This window comes from Gloeophyllum trabeum, assembly GCF_000344685.1.
Source record: "Gloeophyllum trabeum ATCC 11539 unplaced genomic scaffold GLOTRscaffold_00008, whole genome shotgun sequence".
Classification (NCBI taxonomy): Eukaryota; Fungi; Basidiomycota; class Agaricomycetes; order Gloeophyllales; family Gloeophyllaceae; genus Gloeophyllum; species Gloeophyllum trabeum.
This window is the reverse complement of record NW_006920417.1, coordinates 1,665,403-1,680,319: the sequence shown is the minus strand read 5'-3', so window position 1 is coordinate 1,680,319 and position 14,917 is coordinate 1,665,403. Positions and strand designations below refer to the sequence as shown.

The following is a 14,917-nucleotide window of genomic DNA, read 5'->3' as shown; positions in this document are numbered from 1 at the left end:
CTGGTGTCCTTGATTTCTGACTTCAAGATTGATCTCACTGGTTGCATGATCAAGCGGACATACTCTGGGTTTAGCCAGCATGTGCTGAAAATGGACCCAGACGAGACTTTGAATGAGTTCCTGGTACGCATCCGCGACACCATGGAGGAGTCCGATGATAGCTGGGCAAGGATGGTCAGTGATGTGGCTAGACCACTCTGGTTTCTGCAGCCAAAGATTGCGGAGGTCAAGGACAAAGGGGAGATCCGCTGCTTGTTTGTGGGAGAGAAGTGGATGTACTGCATGTTCACAGATTATGTGAGTCCTGAAGAAGTGGACTACTGGAAGATCGATGGTTTGGCTCCGCTTTCAAAGATTGTGTGGGTGACCTTGTCCATGGCCAGGCAGGCAACACATCAGACTGATTTGATCACCGTAGGCTGGGAAACAGACTCCTGGACCGGACAAAGGAGATGATCAGAGATGATCAGTATTACGACATCTTTGATGTCACAGTGCTGATGGAGGAGGCAGAAGAAGGCATGAATGAGCTGAAGGATTTTGCTGGTGCAGTGTTGAAGAAGCTGATCAAGTGGGAAGAAGACCATGAAGAGGATATTGTGCCTGGCTCAAGGACCCGGGCATCGCAGCTGCGGATTTTTGCACGGCTTGACATCTGCCTGATACGGCAAGATGGTGAGTTCCGTTTCTGGGTGAATGAGGTGGAGGCTTGGTCAGGGGCATCCATGTTTGCCAACTTCTCTCAGGATGCATATCTCAGACTTGTGAACTCAGCGGTGCGTGTATTTGAAAGGGATATCTTGCCACCCACTCGCAATGTCTCTCCTGAAATATAAAATACAGTCCATCATGTAGCAGACTAAGTAGTGATGGTACATAGAACACAAATTTACAGTTCAGAGTGACCTGTCAAGACTACAAAGTGACTACAAAGGAACCTATCAAGACTACAAAATGACCTATCGAGTGACCTATTGACCTATCGAGACTACAGAATGACCTGTCGAGACTACAAAACAACCTATCGACCTATCGAGACTACAGAATGACCTATCGAGACTACAAAATGACCTATCGAGACTACAAAATGACCTATCGAGACTACAAAGCGACCTATTGTGACTACAAAATGACCTATCGAGGTGACCTATCGACCTATCGAGGCGACCTATCGGGTGTCACACTCAATGTGTGACATGTCACCCACATTTGAGGTGTGTTATCTCCAGAACGGGTCCGCCGTTTCCTTAGCTTCTTTGCACCTGTTATTTACACCATACAACCTATCATTTGAGATACTAACATCCCCAGAATTCTTATTCTCAAAGTTGGGTTAATCCCAACTTTGACTAGTTAAATCACAGATGCGCATAACTATGCCATTCAGATGTTGAACAAGTCTACTGTCTCCAACCCGGCACTTCGCTTCCACCTGGGCTGCACGTACCAAGTCTATGGCTGGATTGAGCCAGCATTTTGCGAGCTGATGTCAACGCCAGTCCATGCGATTACAAGGCCAATGGCTCACCTGATCGGACCCAACGCTTTCTATGCCATAGCCAACACACATGCCCAGATTGCTGAACACCGACTTGTGCTGGCTTTCTATCCCTCACCCTACATTGAAGACGTATCCTGCTTCACCTCGGAACAATGCCGTCAGGCCTGGACTACGCAGTGGTGGCAGGGGCTTGCCAAGCATCTCTTACACCCGGATGCTGGCAGGAATGGCCGCCAGATTCTGGACATGCTGGAGACAGTGCGGATCCCTGGAATGTGCCAGGGTTGCCAGGACTTGAACGTCAGTTGGGTGAAGCAGAGAGAGGCTTTAACCAGAGATGAGGAGATGTTCGAGGAGACTATCGCTGACATTGTAGGGCAGTACGTTGTCAAGAAGAAAGCCGCGGACATCCAGCTGGTCGAGGATGGAGGGCAGGAGAATGTCGCCTAGGGTGCTCGCCATCATCGGAGGCAGTGTTCGTGGTAGTAGCTATGAATCCCAGTACCAGTGTATACGCGTGCGATGAGTTCAATATATGCGTGCAAGGTGCAAACTGTGCGCATGTTTGGTTTATATTTGAGTGCATTGAGTATATTAGTGCATTTTCCTTTTTAGTGCATTTGGACCGTCATAGATCTACGTCATGCAGGACATCAACCCGTAATGGCATAGCTATAGATGCGCAGCAGCCGAATGCGTTGTCGCTGATGGATCTGTCGGGCTTAGATTGATACATATATATGCATGTCTGTAGATTGCATAGCATGTTATAACAGGGCAAAGATTGCCTTATAATCTGTCTCAATGTGCATGAATATTTGCCTGATCAAACTAATTGACATATAATAAGTATGAATGAGACGAGGGACAACCCTAACTTGTATGATCCTGCATAATGGGATAATGCATCTAATAAGACATGATCATGCATGATCATGCCTAATCTGCTCGGGAGGGTTTTCCTGATGAGGTACAATGCAGCAGTCAGTTACAGCAGTCAGTAGTTCTCGATCATCCTCTTCATGACCGTCTCATCCGACCCTTCTCCAAGGCACTGCTCCAACGTCTGTAGAAGATATAAGTTCCCGAAGAGAGCATAGCCGCACATTACACACCTTGTTTACATTCACGTAAGCCTGCACGACATGCTCGCCTAGAACCTGCCTAATCACCCTCCCCTCTACTCCACACAGCCGTTCCCTGGCCTCCGCAATACTCTTAGGCATCCTGGCCCGGATCTGCAGCCGCTCCCTCTCTTGCTCTGAGAGCAACGCTGGTGCTACATCTTTACACTCCCCGATATTCAATGCCTGTTTGTCCTTCACGCCCTGCAGACCCGCGCCGAGCAGTCCTGCGAATGCGACGTATGGGCAGCACGTCCCGTCGACGCACTTGATCTCGAAGTGCGGGGACGAGGCCGGGCAGAGCCGTACGGGGGCTTCACGATTGTCGGTCCCCCACGCGACATAAGTACCTCCGCTCCAGACACCATCGAGCATGCGGGCGTAAGAAGCCTCGGTGGGAAGCGTGAGCGCGCAGAGGGGAGGGAGAGCGGTTAACAGGCCTTGCAGGAAAGAGGCGGAGAGTGCGGGAAGGGCGGGGGAAGTGCTCGGCGGGAGCGACGGCGGAGAAGAGGAGTGAATCGAGACGTGAGTGTGCGCGCCGGAGCCGCCTGTAGCGGGTGATGAGCGAGCACTTCATAAGAGAGGGGTGGACGTACAGCTGTGCCCGAAGACGCGCGGAGCGAGGGTTGCGCGCAGGCCATGCTTGGATGCAGTGTTGTAGATCGTCTCGCGGGTGAAGACGAGCGCATCACAGGCCTCCAGCGGGGTGAGCGGGCCCGTGATAACTTCGTACTGGGTATAAGAGGTTTTGATGAGAACGCGGTTTATACAATATTTGTGTGCGTACCTGGCCCGGGGCAGCTTCTGCGTGATACATCTGCAGCTCGATGCCTGCCTCCTGCAGAGAGTCGGCTATCTCTTCGAGTACTTTGGTCTCGACGGCGCCGGAGGGGAGCGCAGGCGAGTTGGACCACCCGTGATTGTTAACAGCTTCAATGGGGTCGACCGATTTGAGTAAAATGAACTCCGTCTCGACACCGACGAGGAACTCGACATTGCAAGTCTTCTTCGCATCCCTGTTCCAGTGGGAATTGAACACACGACACATAGAAAGGTGGAGAACGAGCACGTACTGAACAACCCGCTGGAGCATCGTCCGCGGACACAAGTCCACACTGAACGACCCGAGCTCGTTTTGCTCCTTCTCCTGGAAGAACCCCATTACGCTCGCGTGCCCCGGCGCGTACGGGCATTTCCTGAGCGTCGCCATGTCGGGGACATACAGATACTCGCCAACGGGCCCGAAGCCCTCCGCCTGCGTCAAGAACACCAGCCCGAGCACGATCTTGCCTATTGTGATGCCAGGCCGGGGTGATTCCAAGAGCTTCGCGAAGTACGCGAGGGGAATGACACGGTAGCGGATATTATTGACCAAGTCGACCCAGGTGAGGCGAATGTACTTAATTCCATCGCTCTTGAGCTCATCGATAGTTCGAGGACCATCAAATTTGCTGGCCTGAGAGGGAGAATATGGAACACCGTAGCTAGCGTTCGTAGACATGGCAGTCATTTCGAGCAGATACCCAGCGCCTGTTAACGAGAGACGCTGCAATTGCCATTACTCGACGCGTTGCATGATACATAAGGGCGCTGAGAGCGTGGCGTTATCGGAATTGCAGAAATTCCTCAATTCCATTAGGTTAGAGTCCGAAGCGTGCACTGCTCGAAGATTGAAGGCATCTTCGTGAATTTAGATTTCATCTCATATCCGGCTGATTCGGTGATTCGAACACGGCAAGAAGGGGTAATCACCGTTTACTCCATATTATGAGTCGAGAGCCTTTATGGCCGCGTAGGTAATACACAAGTACAATACAATGATTCGACAGTCAGCAGAGGTGGAGTCCGTGCAGCAGGTATAAGGTATGATCCACAGGAAAACGCAAGATAGTCCGAGATATACGATAGCGAAGCAGCAGCATAGGGGAAACGAAAGACATACGATATAACTCAAAGCGCGAGACCACGGCGAGCAGTTTTTCACGGCTCGTACTCAGGTCGAGCTCCACCTCGGTCTTCTAGCGGGGATCGTGGTCTGTCCGGTGCATGTGTAGGATGGGGTCGTAGTGGCGAGGGCGCGTATACACGGTTACCCGACCCGTCCACATCATGGAAACTGCCAAAACTGCCGACACTATCCCGCAGCCCATGCTCCAGATGCCGACTGCCCCTAGAAGCCGACCCGATACCCGCCATGCTCACTCTATCACCTGCCTGGCCCACATCGCTCCCCTGCGACGTCTGCGAGTGCGTCCGAGCATGCGCCAGTAGCGGCGCCGTTACGGGCGCTTCCGGATCGCTCAGGTGCCGCCTATGCATCTCCGGGCTAGGTGATTCGTCCTTCGCGCGGGGCGTCCCCGCCGAGTCCGCTTCGCCGACCAGGGTGTCCCGCCAATCCGTTGCGATGCTCGCGTGTGGGTCGTGCCTGCCTTTATCGTAGAAGCTGGGGCGGAATCCGAGCTCGTGGTCAGGCAGGTACCCGCTATCCTCGCGTTCGTCCACATCGACCTTGGTAAGCGCGCTGTCCGTCGAGTACTCGCTGTGCATCCGTTTGTTGCGTTTGTACGCCTCGTAACGCAGCGTCCTCAGCGTCTCCTCGCTCGGCCCGTCCCCGTTGGGGTGCAGTGCCGCGAGCGCGTACCCGCTGTCCTTCGCATCCAGCTGACCTTCTTCGCCGCGCGGATGAGAACGGCGCCATTGTCGCTTGGCCAGTACCCAGCGCAAGCCGAAGAGGACTGCGCACAGGCCGAAGAACGACAGCAGTCCGATCAGGACGTCCAAGCCGACCGACAGACCCTTCTTGCCTGCGACGCCATTCGTGTCACTTGTCTTCGGCGTCTTGGACAGCGGCTGGTTCAGCACGCGCACAGTATGGAATTCATCCAGAGCGGTGGTAGCGTTCGTGAGCGAGAGCAGCCCGAGACGCGGGTTAATGCTGTTGGCGGTCGTGCTCGCGGAGACTTGCGGAAAGGCACCGTTGGAGTCAGGCACGTCGTACGCGAGGACGGTATACACGTTGCGGAGGAACGGCACTCCGAGAATCATGTCGCCGGGGATGTTGGCGAGGGCGCCATCAGCAGCTTGGATGAGGCCAATACAGTTCGGCGAGGACGCGTCCTGCAGAGGCACCGCCGTCAAGTCGAGCGGGTGCAACGGCAGCTCAGGCTGGCCGTCCAGACTTATCGTCATATTAAGTGGTGTCGAGCAGGGCACGTAATCTATGCACTGTCAGTTAAGATGCTGTCTGAGAATAGATCGAGACTCACATTGGCCGTTTGCGGCGGGGTTAATTCCGATTGCGCCATAAATACCATTAGCTATTGCCGAAGTCGTGATAATATATGGAACACCCGAGTCGACAACGGCGATCGGGTACACTGCGCCCGTATGGGAGTGTCCAAGGCTGACGGCCTTTGCCCCGCCGTCCACGTACACCGTGATGGCGCGAATGCTTGTCTCCCAGAACCGCACGCCGGCGCTCGAGCTCGCCAGCAGCGTCGAGTACGCGATCTTGCTGGGGTCCGGGGCCACCTGGCTGGGGTGGCGCCCGATGCCCAGCAGGCTCGGCGTGCGGTCGGACCCGGGGCGCTCGAGCGAGAGGGAGAGGAAGCGCACGGGCGGCGCCTGCGAGACGGGTGTGATGCCGAAGAGGTTCGAGGAGAAGGCGGCGCCGTCGGGGCTGTCGCCGAGCGTGGGCATGATAGCGGCCTGGATGATCGAGTTGCCGGGCAGCGCGAGGCCGAGGACGCCGTCGAAATTTTGCGAGAGCGGTTCGCCGTCGACTTTGGATGCGGCGGCTGTGGGCGTGAGGTGAGACGGCATACATATAATTACAATATGCGAGACGGACCTAGTGCTTGGTTGGTTATGCTGTAACCGCCCAGCTGGACTTCGTCCCAGACGATGGGGCCCGAGACATTACCGATGAGATAGTTTATATTAAATGTCTGGCCCGTGGGCAGGGCCTGGCCTGGGTTATATAGCCGTCCATTCGTGGATGAGCAGGCGGAGGAGGAGCAGGAGGTCGAAGCTAGCCACTGCGAGCGGACGGAAATTAGCAAGTCAGACGCGCGAGAGTTGTCGTACGACTTACAAGATCGGACGAGCCGGTGTCTACTTGTACTGAGAGGGTTTGGCCGTTACCGACTGTTATTGGTACGGTATACTCGCTGGAGGCTGGTCAGTTGGATGAACGACAATCAAGAGCCCTGCACCGCTCGTATCAGACGCCGGCCGTTGTATCCCCGTAGCGACGAGGGTACATGGGCGTCTTCTCGTACGCGCTGGGATGAAAGACGCAAGTGAGACTCACACATTGTAGGTCCCGTCACCGGTCATCTGCATGGGCATGACCACGCCGTCATTTCCCCCATTTCCTTCCGTAGTGCTAGCGCTCCTGCTCTCGAGCAGCACCTCCCGTCCCTTTCCTTTCCACCGTCGGAGAGGAATGCCCGCGCGTGCGCTCATGAAGTCGTATGTCCGGTGACGAGGATGAGGCCAGTAAAGTCCTGGGCAGAATTATGGACGCCGTATAAAGCAGACGTCGACGTTTGGAGTAGAAAGCAAGGTGTCTGACAGCAAAGGACGGGCCTGAGGCGTTGTGCGAACTGAGCAGGCGTTAGCTCTAGAATGGCAGATGGCAGGCGCCGAGATCGCAGGCACAATCTAGCCCGGAATACCTGGACTGCCTCTGCAAACTCTGTTTTGACTTTGAGGAACGTCTGGTAAGGTCGTACGGCGTATGTCGAGGAGAGAAATAAAAGAGAGACGGTACTGTACAGCGAGTGGAGGGTCTCAGAGAGCGAAGGGGAACGGTTAGGAGAGAAATACTCTAGTGCTAGCAGGTAAGCGGGGTATGTGTCGGACGGTGGGAAGCTCGCGCCTCGGGTAGCTCGCCGAGGGCGGCGCGCTGAACTAGCGCTGGCGTTGCTAATCGTACGGTAAATGGGATTTGTGATAAAACGACTGTGCTAAACACTCAATCCACTAGCTATAGAACAGGTCTTTGTTGCTTTACCCTTCTGCCTTCAAGTTAGCTTGTGGGCTCCTGTCTAAGCCTGAACCTACTTCCACTTTGACAGCTTCACAGCGCGACTCACTCGACTCCTAGCTCACTTCACTCCGCGCAGTCCGGAGCGCCAAGACACTAGCTCAAGAATCCGTTTCTGTCTCTCACGACGGGCACGAAAATCCCGGCCTCTTGCAAAACGTGCTGACCGCAGTTTCACTGCATTTCGGCGATCGTTGTCCTCCTGAACTCTCCTGCATCATGACCATGATGTTGGGGTTCGTGATATGTTTTTTCTGAAATATGTCGCCTTGCAGATCACCTCTGCGTGGGCCGGCTGGAATTAAGGATAAACTGTACCCCGGATTTCCCCAGATTCGACAGTCCGATCGTTGGGAAGCGGCTCCTCGAAAGCAGTGCAGCTTGATACACCTCCGAGGCACGGACGATCCCTGGTCTACATTCGTACAGAAACATATCTCTTTGTACGTACGTCGCAATACACTTCGTCTTTTACGATATGATACTAGCGCTGACATGAGGCGTCGCGCAGCGTTATTGGCGCAACTGTATCTAATCCCAGCAGCCTAAGCTTTCGACATACATTCCTGTGGAGAACTGTAATGTCCGCACCCAGCGCTACGCGTACCGCGGTATCTTCTATTGTCCGAGGTCATAGCTCGAATGTGAATCGCGGGAGAGGCCAAGGAAGGGGTCGCGGAAGAGGTCGAGGACGCGGGCGGGGAAGAGGAGGTCCTGGTCAAGCACCCGCCTCCGAAGCCGCGATCTCCACCGAAACTATAGTGGTAGAACAGACGACGGTAGTGTCAGGTTCAAATCGACCGCCGAGGTCTGAAAGACCGCCCAAGCCTCCATTGACGCACTGTAAGCCGCTTGTTGTCCACCGGCGTCCGATAACAGCCTCAATCTAACCTACAGTCATTGCTCTGCCAATCGTGCGCATCCACCGTTTGACGGAAGATCGATGCAAGGCTGAACTGTTCCCCTAGGGTCACCATGCGCGCCTCCGCGAGACCATGTCGACGTGCACAAGCGCGCTGCTGGATACCTCCCCGCCCATCCCAGGGCTGGACAGGTCCATCATCATCTCCCCGCGGCGCTTCCACCTCACGCTCGGCGTGATGTCCCTCGATGCTTCACCGGCTGCATCTGAATTAGTGGACGAAAAGCCGAAGACGGTTAAGGCCGCGCTGGACCTGCTTGCCTCGCTTCGCCCGCGTATCCTCGAAATTCTCGCGGGTGAGAAGCTCAAAGTTGAGCTGAAGGCCATGGATATTATGCGCCCGGATAGGGGAGATCCCGAGAATGCGCATGTTATGTGGTTGGGCCCCCCGAATAACGGGGCGGGGTCGAAGTTGAAGGAGGTTTGTTGTGAGTAAATCTAATATCTTGCTCTTTATTTTATTATGCTCATTAATCACGTAAAGTGCTAGTTCAGCGAGCATTCCAGGAAGCTGGGTTGCTCGTTGATGAACACAGAGAACTAAAGGTAAGATACGATATTACTGCGCTTATACTAATTAACGATCCCGCTTAGTTGCACTGCACGGTCATCAACACCGTCTACCGCAAACCCCGCTCCAAAGGTCGGCGCATCCCCTTCTCCTATCCATCCATCCTCGCATCCGCAGCCTTCCGGCAACTCAACGCCAGCGTCCCGGCCGTACTTGGGTCAGCGCAGAGGCAGAAGGGACCGGTTACCGTTGATTTTGGTACATGGGATGTCGACGAGTTACAGATTTGCGAGATGGGCAGCTGGGGGCCGGAGGGGGAGTACCTGAGTGTCGGGGGAATACGATTGTAAGGTGTAGGATCTGGTTTGGTGGTATGTGGATGTGTCTATGTTTGGGACAAGTGGCTGACGATGAACCCTATAGTACACCGCCTCGGCGAACACGGCTACGTGCTCCTTCGGTTCCACCGGGAGATATCATAGGACCGCCCAAATGTCGAAATGTGTATGAACAGAGCTGCTCTGTCTCTCTTCCATAGCACGCATTCCAAAATATAGAGGACGTATACTGTATCAGACTTGCGGGAAGAGTAAACGGGAAAGCGCTCGCCGATGCGCTTACGTAATATTAGCACAGCCTGTGTTCAAAGACCGCTTGAAGGCCCGCTTTGGCGCTGCTCGTCTGAGCTGTTGCGTATCAACGTGCGACAACTCTCTTCTACGACCGCTCGTCACTACCGCCCACGTCCCGCCCGCTCTCTGTTTCGTCGTTGTCCTTTCTCTATCTTGTTCAGCCCCGAATACCAGCAATAAATGTCGGAAATTCGCAGGAAGCTCGTTATCGTCGGTGATGGTGCTTGCGGAAAGGTGCGGTTTGCCTGGCCAACTGGCGGCCCCTCGAGCGGGGCGCGCGTCTCCAGCTTATGCTGACATATCATTGCAGACCTGTCTCTTGATTGTGTTCTCCAAGGGCACATTCCCCGAGGTGCGTCGTGCTGGCAGCGTCTGCGCGTGGTGCGGTGGGGCTGATCCCGCGACAGGTGTATGTGCCCACCGTGTTCGAGAACTACGTCGCCGATGTCGAGGTCGACGGGAAGCACGTCGAGCTCGCCTTATGGGATACGGCGGGCCAGGAGGACTACGATCGTCTCCGGCCGTTGAGTTATCCCGACTCACACGTCATCCTCATCTGCTTCGCCGTGGACTCCCCTGACTCGCTTGACAACGTGCAGGAGAAGGTTCGTAGCTAGTGCTGGATTGTCACTGTGCGTCGGCTTATGATGTTGTGCAGTGGATTTCCGAGGTGATGCACTTCTGCGCGGGCCTACCCATCATCCTTGTTGGCTGCAAGAAGGATCTCAGACGCGACCCCCGCGTGATTGAGGAGCTCAGGAAGACAAATCAGCGGCCCGTTGCACCGGAGGAGGTAAGTCGGCCTTCCCACATTCATTGCCTGCTTGATTCAGGGTTTCCATCACGCCTGGCCACGATCTTCTTTTTCTGGTACACACTCAATATTTCGTGTCTGACTAACTTTATTATGCAGGGCATGGCCGTCGCGCAGAAAATCGGCGCGAGGCACTACCTGGAATGCTCAGCCAAGACCGGCGAGGGCGTCCACGAGGTGTTCCAGTACGCTACCCGGGCAGCCCTTCTCAGCCGACAGAGTCGCAGCAAGAAGCACCACTGCGTCATCTTGTAATTTAGTAATAATTGCTCCCCCTACTGAGTGCGCTCTCATACCCCACCCACTATTACTACTGCCTGTCCCGCAATCATCCGTCCCGCGCGTCTTACTACGTATACGTCATTCAGCTTACGGCTTACGGTCCTGTCATGTCTCTTTTCTGTTGTGCCCCCTCGATCTTTCTTTGAACGCATTTTGAGATACAGATGACTTTACTCTCTGGATACTATCTGCGCGTGCGCTCTGAGAGGATCGAACGCTTGCTTGCTTGACTCTGTAAAATACATTATTCTGCATAACAGGCTCTTGGACGATCTGACTTCAGACACATCGGTATATCAGTCAGTAGTACCATCTACAGGCCATTCAGAGCGTAGTGAAAGACCCGTTATATCAACAGGGCTTGCTCCTCGTCCCCGGCATCCGCCAACCGGACTTGCAGCGCCAACTCATTGCCGGAGGGATTCATCAATGACATGGGCAAAACGATACACTCAACCATCTTGGGTTGCGAGTCTAGTCGAAACCATAATGCGAGATCTGCATTTACATCGAGAAATTCAACTCAGCCTGCTGAGAAGTTGTTATCCAACTCACATTTATCGTCCTCCCGCAGCAGCACTCCCATATCGCTGCCATCGGGCATGATTTGGTGCATTGCTATATTGACTGCTTGAACGTAGCTGAGCCGAACATCTTCTGGAGTCAGTCGGCCTGATACCATCCAGATGAGCACCTCCTCCGGGTTCATGAGCCTCGTCTTGCAGGGGAATTCCTGCAAGTCGTCTAGCGGCACGGTCATTGTCAATGTATTGTTCTGGCATGTAATGCTGCATGAAGCGGCACTCCGGCCTGCGTCCTGCATGACCCTGCACGCGCGATGGCGATCCATCCACACTTCAGGTGGGACGTCGTGCGCTAGGTAGGCTATCCTAACGAGGAACCGTTGTTCAATTGGGGGACGCCGTCCGTCTGCTTCGACGGGAACGTATTTGAGATCTATCCCCACAAGCTTGTCTCTAGCGAAGTGGGGATTTATGCCGGCGCGTACCGCTTGGGATATAAACAGGTCCACGGCGTCCTGATGGACCTGGCTCAAGTGGTGATTACGATGTGCTTAGGAACATCATTATGTACTCACGGTATACCAGTCTTCTAGATCTTTCAGGATCTCGTCTTTCGGGCGCTCAGGTGTAGCCTCCTGTTCTTCATCTGAATCTTCGGCCTGGTACAGGACCTCGATCTTGATAGGCTTCAAACGGGTGCCAGGGGACGATGCACGGTCCTGCTCGCAAAGCAGAGCGTTGGGAGAAATGGGGTGTTCGTTTGTGAGCTGTAGAATGGCAACTAACAACGTTTCTAAGAGTGCATCAGTGAAGGTATTGGGAGGTGTACCTACATTTCTCCCCGCCGATGGAATTAGAGTGCAGCTGTACTGGACAACGAAGAAGTGTTAGAGCTGCAAAATTCTTCACTTCACGAAGGACGAGCGCCTCATCCACACGGCCCGTCACGACCTCCCTCAGGAGCTGCTTGGCATTTCGAACATAAACCTTCGATGCGACGACCATAGGCGCCTCAACCTCTGTCCCTTCCAGCCATTGTGCACCGGTATCTTTCTCAGTTACCAGAAGGTCAGCAAAACCTAACGACTCCCTCCTAGCTATTCGCGCGGTGGCCGGGCAAGGAATCTCTCGACGTGGAATTTCTGGGAAATCCGGCGTCTTCCTGTAGAGACCCACGGATTCGACGTGGAAGCGATATTTGATACCGGGACGATAAGGCTTCGGGCCGTAGAATACTACAATACATAGCAGAAGCTGGTCCAGGACTTCAGGACGGAAGGAGACTCCCATCTCGTTGTTGGTGAGAAAGTCAAGTAGAGTACGATGTGCCTGGTACAGTGAAGGTCAATCAGAGAGACGAACACAGGCCTAATATGTTCCTACCAAGACCCACTTTCTCACGTCTCGCGATGCTTCTGCAAATTTGCGCCTGGTGAAATCGTCATCCTTAGTATCGCGTAGGCCTCTCCGAACCCCCGTCCTGAATCGAATGCAAGCTTCTCTGTGATATCGCCAGTCCGCCTTCTGGCATGCTTTTCCCTTATCGAGATCCGGAGGTTAGTTGTCCGCATCGTTGAGTGGAGTCATTTTGACTATATGAGCTTACACAGTAATATTCTGATTTGCAACCTGCATTCACTGAATTAACACAAAATGCATGAAGAGACTACAGACAGCCTCACCCGAGCATGTTAGGATTCTCTTCGGCCACTCGAAGCAGTGTTGACATTGAACATGTGTGAGGACTGGTGATCGAACATAGTTGGAGCCCTTAAACCAAGGCATCGTGTTACTATCGCACTGGCGTTCCATGGTAGGTCGGATGGCGACTGGCAAGTGTGAACGGCCTGTTATAAGTACGACAGATCCCGAACGCAACTTGCGCCAGCCTCATGGCAGGCCTGGGGACATTCTTGAGCTCGTGCCCTGGAGCTTCTGAAGCTCGTGCCTTCAATAAAAGTCGGTTGAAGGACTGCTACATGCTCTCTGGACTTGCTGCCCTTGGGACACGACCTTTCCTCCGAGTCGATTGCAAAGATATCGATCACGGTCGTTAGCGAGAGCAAAGACGGGTCATTGCGCGACGGGCGTATTCCCAGGACTCTGATTGTTACAGATTCCGGCACACCAATGGACTCGCAAGAAACCAGGCGAGTCGTGCAAAAGCAAGAGCGCCAGAATTTCTGGGACCGTCTACTAAACCAGTACGATCTGCTGGAGCTAGTCCTCGACCTTTGCAGTCCTGCATCACTCTTCAACCTCGCCAAAACATGCCACTCATATCATGCAGCCCTCAAGCCGCACTATCAGCTGCTCTGGGACATCAACCGGCATCTGAAGAGATACTTCTCGAATCCGATAGCCTTCCGCAATTTGCAAGCACGGACAGCTACCTTAATATCCGGCTCCAGCGCCCTTCAATTCCTCGACCGCACTATTTATGATGGGTCAGACTTGGATCTCTACGTGTACGATGATATGTTGAAGGAAGTCTGCGAATGGATTATGAGTGACGGATACGTGTTTGTTCCGAGACCTGGCCAGCAACGTGATCTCGATGTAGCGGTGCTACGATACCGAGATCCAGTGCGTGCTACTTATCCATCTCATGTATACGATATGACCCAGCCTCACCCGCATAGATCGAAATCTACGATATGCCAGGAATTGTCAATATCATTGATCTCGTCAGACCAGAGGGTGGTCCGAAGATTCATATTATCGCCGCAGACAAGACCCCCATGCAAGTCATCCTCGGCTTCCACTCTAGTACGTCACGCTTGCGACTAACTTACCAAGCGATATCCGGAGTACTTAACGCCAATCTACTTCCACCTAGCATGTGTCATGAATGTCATTAGCTTCGAAAAGGCTTATTCGCTCTACCCGATGGCAACATTTGAGAAACGCTGTTCACTAGCCTGCGCAAGGGAAGGGCCAATTATAAACACGGCAGTGGAGCTTGCGCGCTGCAAGTACATGTTACGGGGATGGTCTACTCTCCGACACGTACCACAGCAAGAGCAGGATGATATCCACTCTCCGTTTTCGACCTGTCTTCGATCGATTGCTGACCGCTTTTCTTGGGTGCTACCCTTGGACACTACCGGGGTCTCAAACGAGAATAGGCTGACGCATGTCCCTGGCTTGTCGAATGACCCTGTGCACGCAACTAGTTGGCAACTCGGGTACGGAGCTGGCAGTAGGGAGCTGACTGTCGTATACAGCATCCTTGCCTTTCCCTATTTGCGCTATGCGTACGCATTATCCAGGGTTCGGACTCTGGCAGAATGCTGCTTCAGGCTTATGCAGGTATCGTCCGTCAGGGAGCCCCGTCGCACGTTCGGGTCAGAATAGTACGTCACTTCATCTCTGTAGAGACTGATCGTTGTGATCGTCTCTGGACGTAGTTGGGATGGACGCATTATGCAGATTGCGTCCAAATGCTATGAGATATACTCTGACACTATGGTGAGCATTTCATATTTGTCTTTAGCATTGTCGCCGATGCAGCTGCTCCGTCAGTCCACAGTAGAAGAAGAGGACCGCCGGACCGC

General features: G+C 53.8%; 7 protein-coding genes across 7 annotated transcripts in view; 4 read left to right on the top strand and 3 right to left on the bottom strand.

Annotated features, from left to right (window-relative positions):
- The window catches only part of GLOTRDRAFT_94304 (uncharacterized protein), a gene marked incomplete at both ends in the record, with an annotated part of 3,380 nt that extends 1,429 nt beyond the window's left edge, over positions 1–1,951 (top strand). Inside the window, 4 exons of the mRNA XM_007868956.1 lie at positions 55–174; positions 471–776; positions 995–1,189; positions 1,388–1,951. Coding sequence (XP_007867147.1) covers positions 55–174; positions 471–776; positions 995–1,189; positions 1,388–1,951 — 1,185 coding nt within the window. The remainder of the gene's footprint in view (positions 1–54; positions 175–470; positions 777–994; positions 1,190–1,387) is intronic.
- A 581-nt stretch (positions 1,952–2,532) lies between these two features.
- Positions 2,533–4,126, bottom strand: GLOTRDRAFT_43542 (glutamine synthetase/guanido kinase; the record flags this gene model as incomplete). The annotated part of the gene is made up of 4 exons (XM_007868499.1): positions 2,533–3,173; positions 3,222–3,357; positions 3,413–3,641; positions 3,699–4,126. The coding sequence occupies 4 exons, from the start codon at positions 4,124–4,126 to the stop codon at positions 2,533–2,535; spliced, it is 1,434 nt and encodes a 477-aa protein (XP_007866690.1).
- Positions 4,127–4,363: 237 nt separating this feature from the next.
- GLOTRDRAFT_62321 (acid protease) lies at positions 4,364–7,307 on the bottom strand. Its single transcript, XM_007868955.1, has 5 exons — positions 6,938–7,307; positions 6,719–6,794; positions 6,476–6,662; positions 5,892–6,422; positions 4,364–5,843 (listed from the first exon to the last, which is right to left on the bottom strand). Exons 1-5 carry the CDS (start codon positions 7,090–7,092, stop codon positions 4,606–4,608), a joined length of 2,187 nt encoding a protein of 728 aa, XP_007867146.1. The 5' UTR covers positions 7,093–7,307; the 3' UTR covers positions 4,364–4,605.
- Positions 7,308–8,256: 949 nt separating this feature from the next.
- GLOTRDRAFT_139374 (uncharacterized protein) lies at positions 8,257–9,706 on the top strand (the record flags this gene model as incomplete). The annotated part of the gene is made up of 6 exons (XM_007868954.1): positions 8,257–8,518; positions 8,573–8,589; positions 8,644–9,025; positions 9,082–9,143; positions 9,192–9,479; positions 9,532–9,706. The coding sequence occupies 5 exons, from the start codon at positions 8,257–8,259 to the stop codon at positions 9,456–9,458; spliced, it is 990 nt and encodes a 329-aa protein (XP_007867145.1). The 3' UTR covers positions 9,459–9,479; positions 9,532–9,706.
- Positions 9,707–9,813: 107 nt separating this feature from the next.
- GLOTRDRAFT_77738 (uncharacterized protein) lies at positions 9,814–11,230 on the top strand. Its single transcript, XM_007868953.1, has 5 exons — positions 9,814–9,974; positions 10,051–10,092; positions 10,148–10,345; positions 10,399–10,533; positions 10,654–11,230. The coding sequence occupies exons 1-5, from the start codon at positions 9,921–9,923 to the stop codon at positions 10,807–10,809; spliced, it is 585 nt and encodes a 194-aa protein (XP_007867144.1). The 5' UTR covers positions 9,814–9,920; the 3' UTR covers positions 10,810–11,230.
- On the bottom strand, positions 11,183–12,650 carry GLOTRDRAFT_130269 (uncharacterized protein; the record flags this gene model as incomplete). Its single annotated transcript, XM_007868952.1, has 5 exons — positions 11,183–11,334; positions 11,392–11,580; positions 11,641–11,884; positions 11,936–12,141; positions 12,194–12,650. 5 exons carry the CDS (start codon positions 12,648–12,650, stop codon positions 11,183–11,185), a joined length of 1,248 nt encoding a protein of 415 aa, XP_007867143.1.
- Positions 12,651–13,490: 840 nt separating this feature from the next.
- GLOTRDRAFT_42612 (uncharacterized protein) lies at positions 13,491–14,717 on the top strand (the record flags this gene model as incomplete). The annotated part of the gene is made up of 3 exons (XM_007868432.1): positions 13,491–13,970; positions 14,003–14,129; positions 14,200–14,717. The coding sequence occupies 3 exons, from the start codon at positions 13,491–13,493 to the stop codon at positions 14,715–14,717; spliced, it is 1,125 nt and encodes a 374-aa protein (XP_007866623.1).
- Between the last annotated feature and the right edge of the window lie 200 nt (positions 14,718–14,917).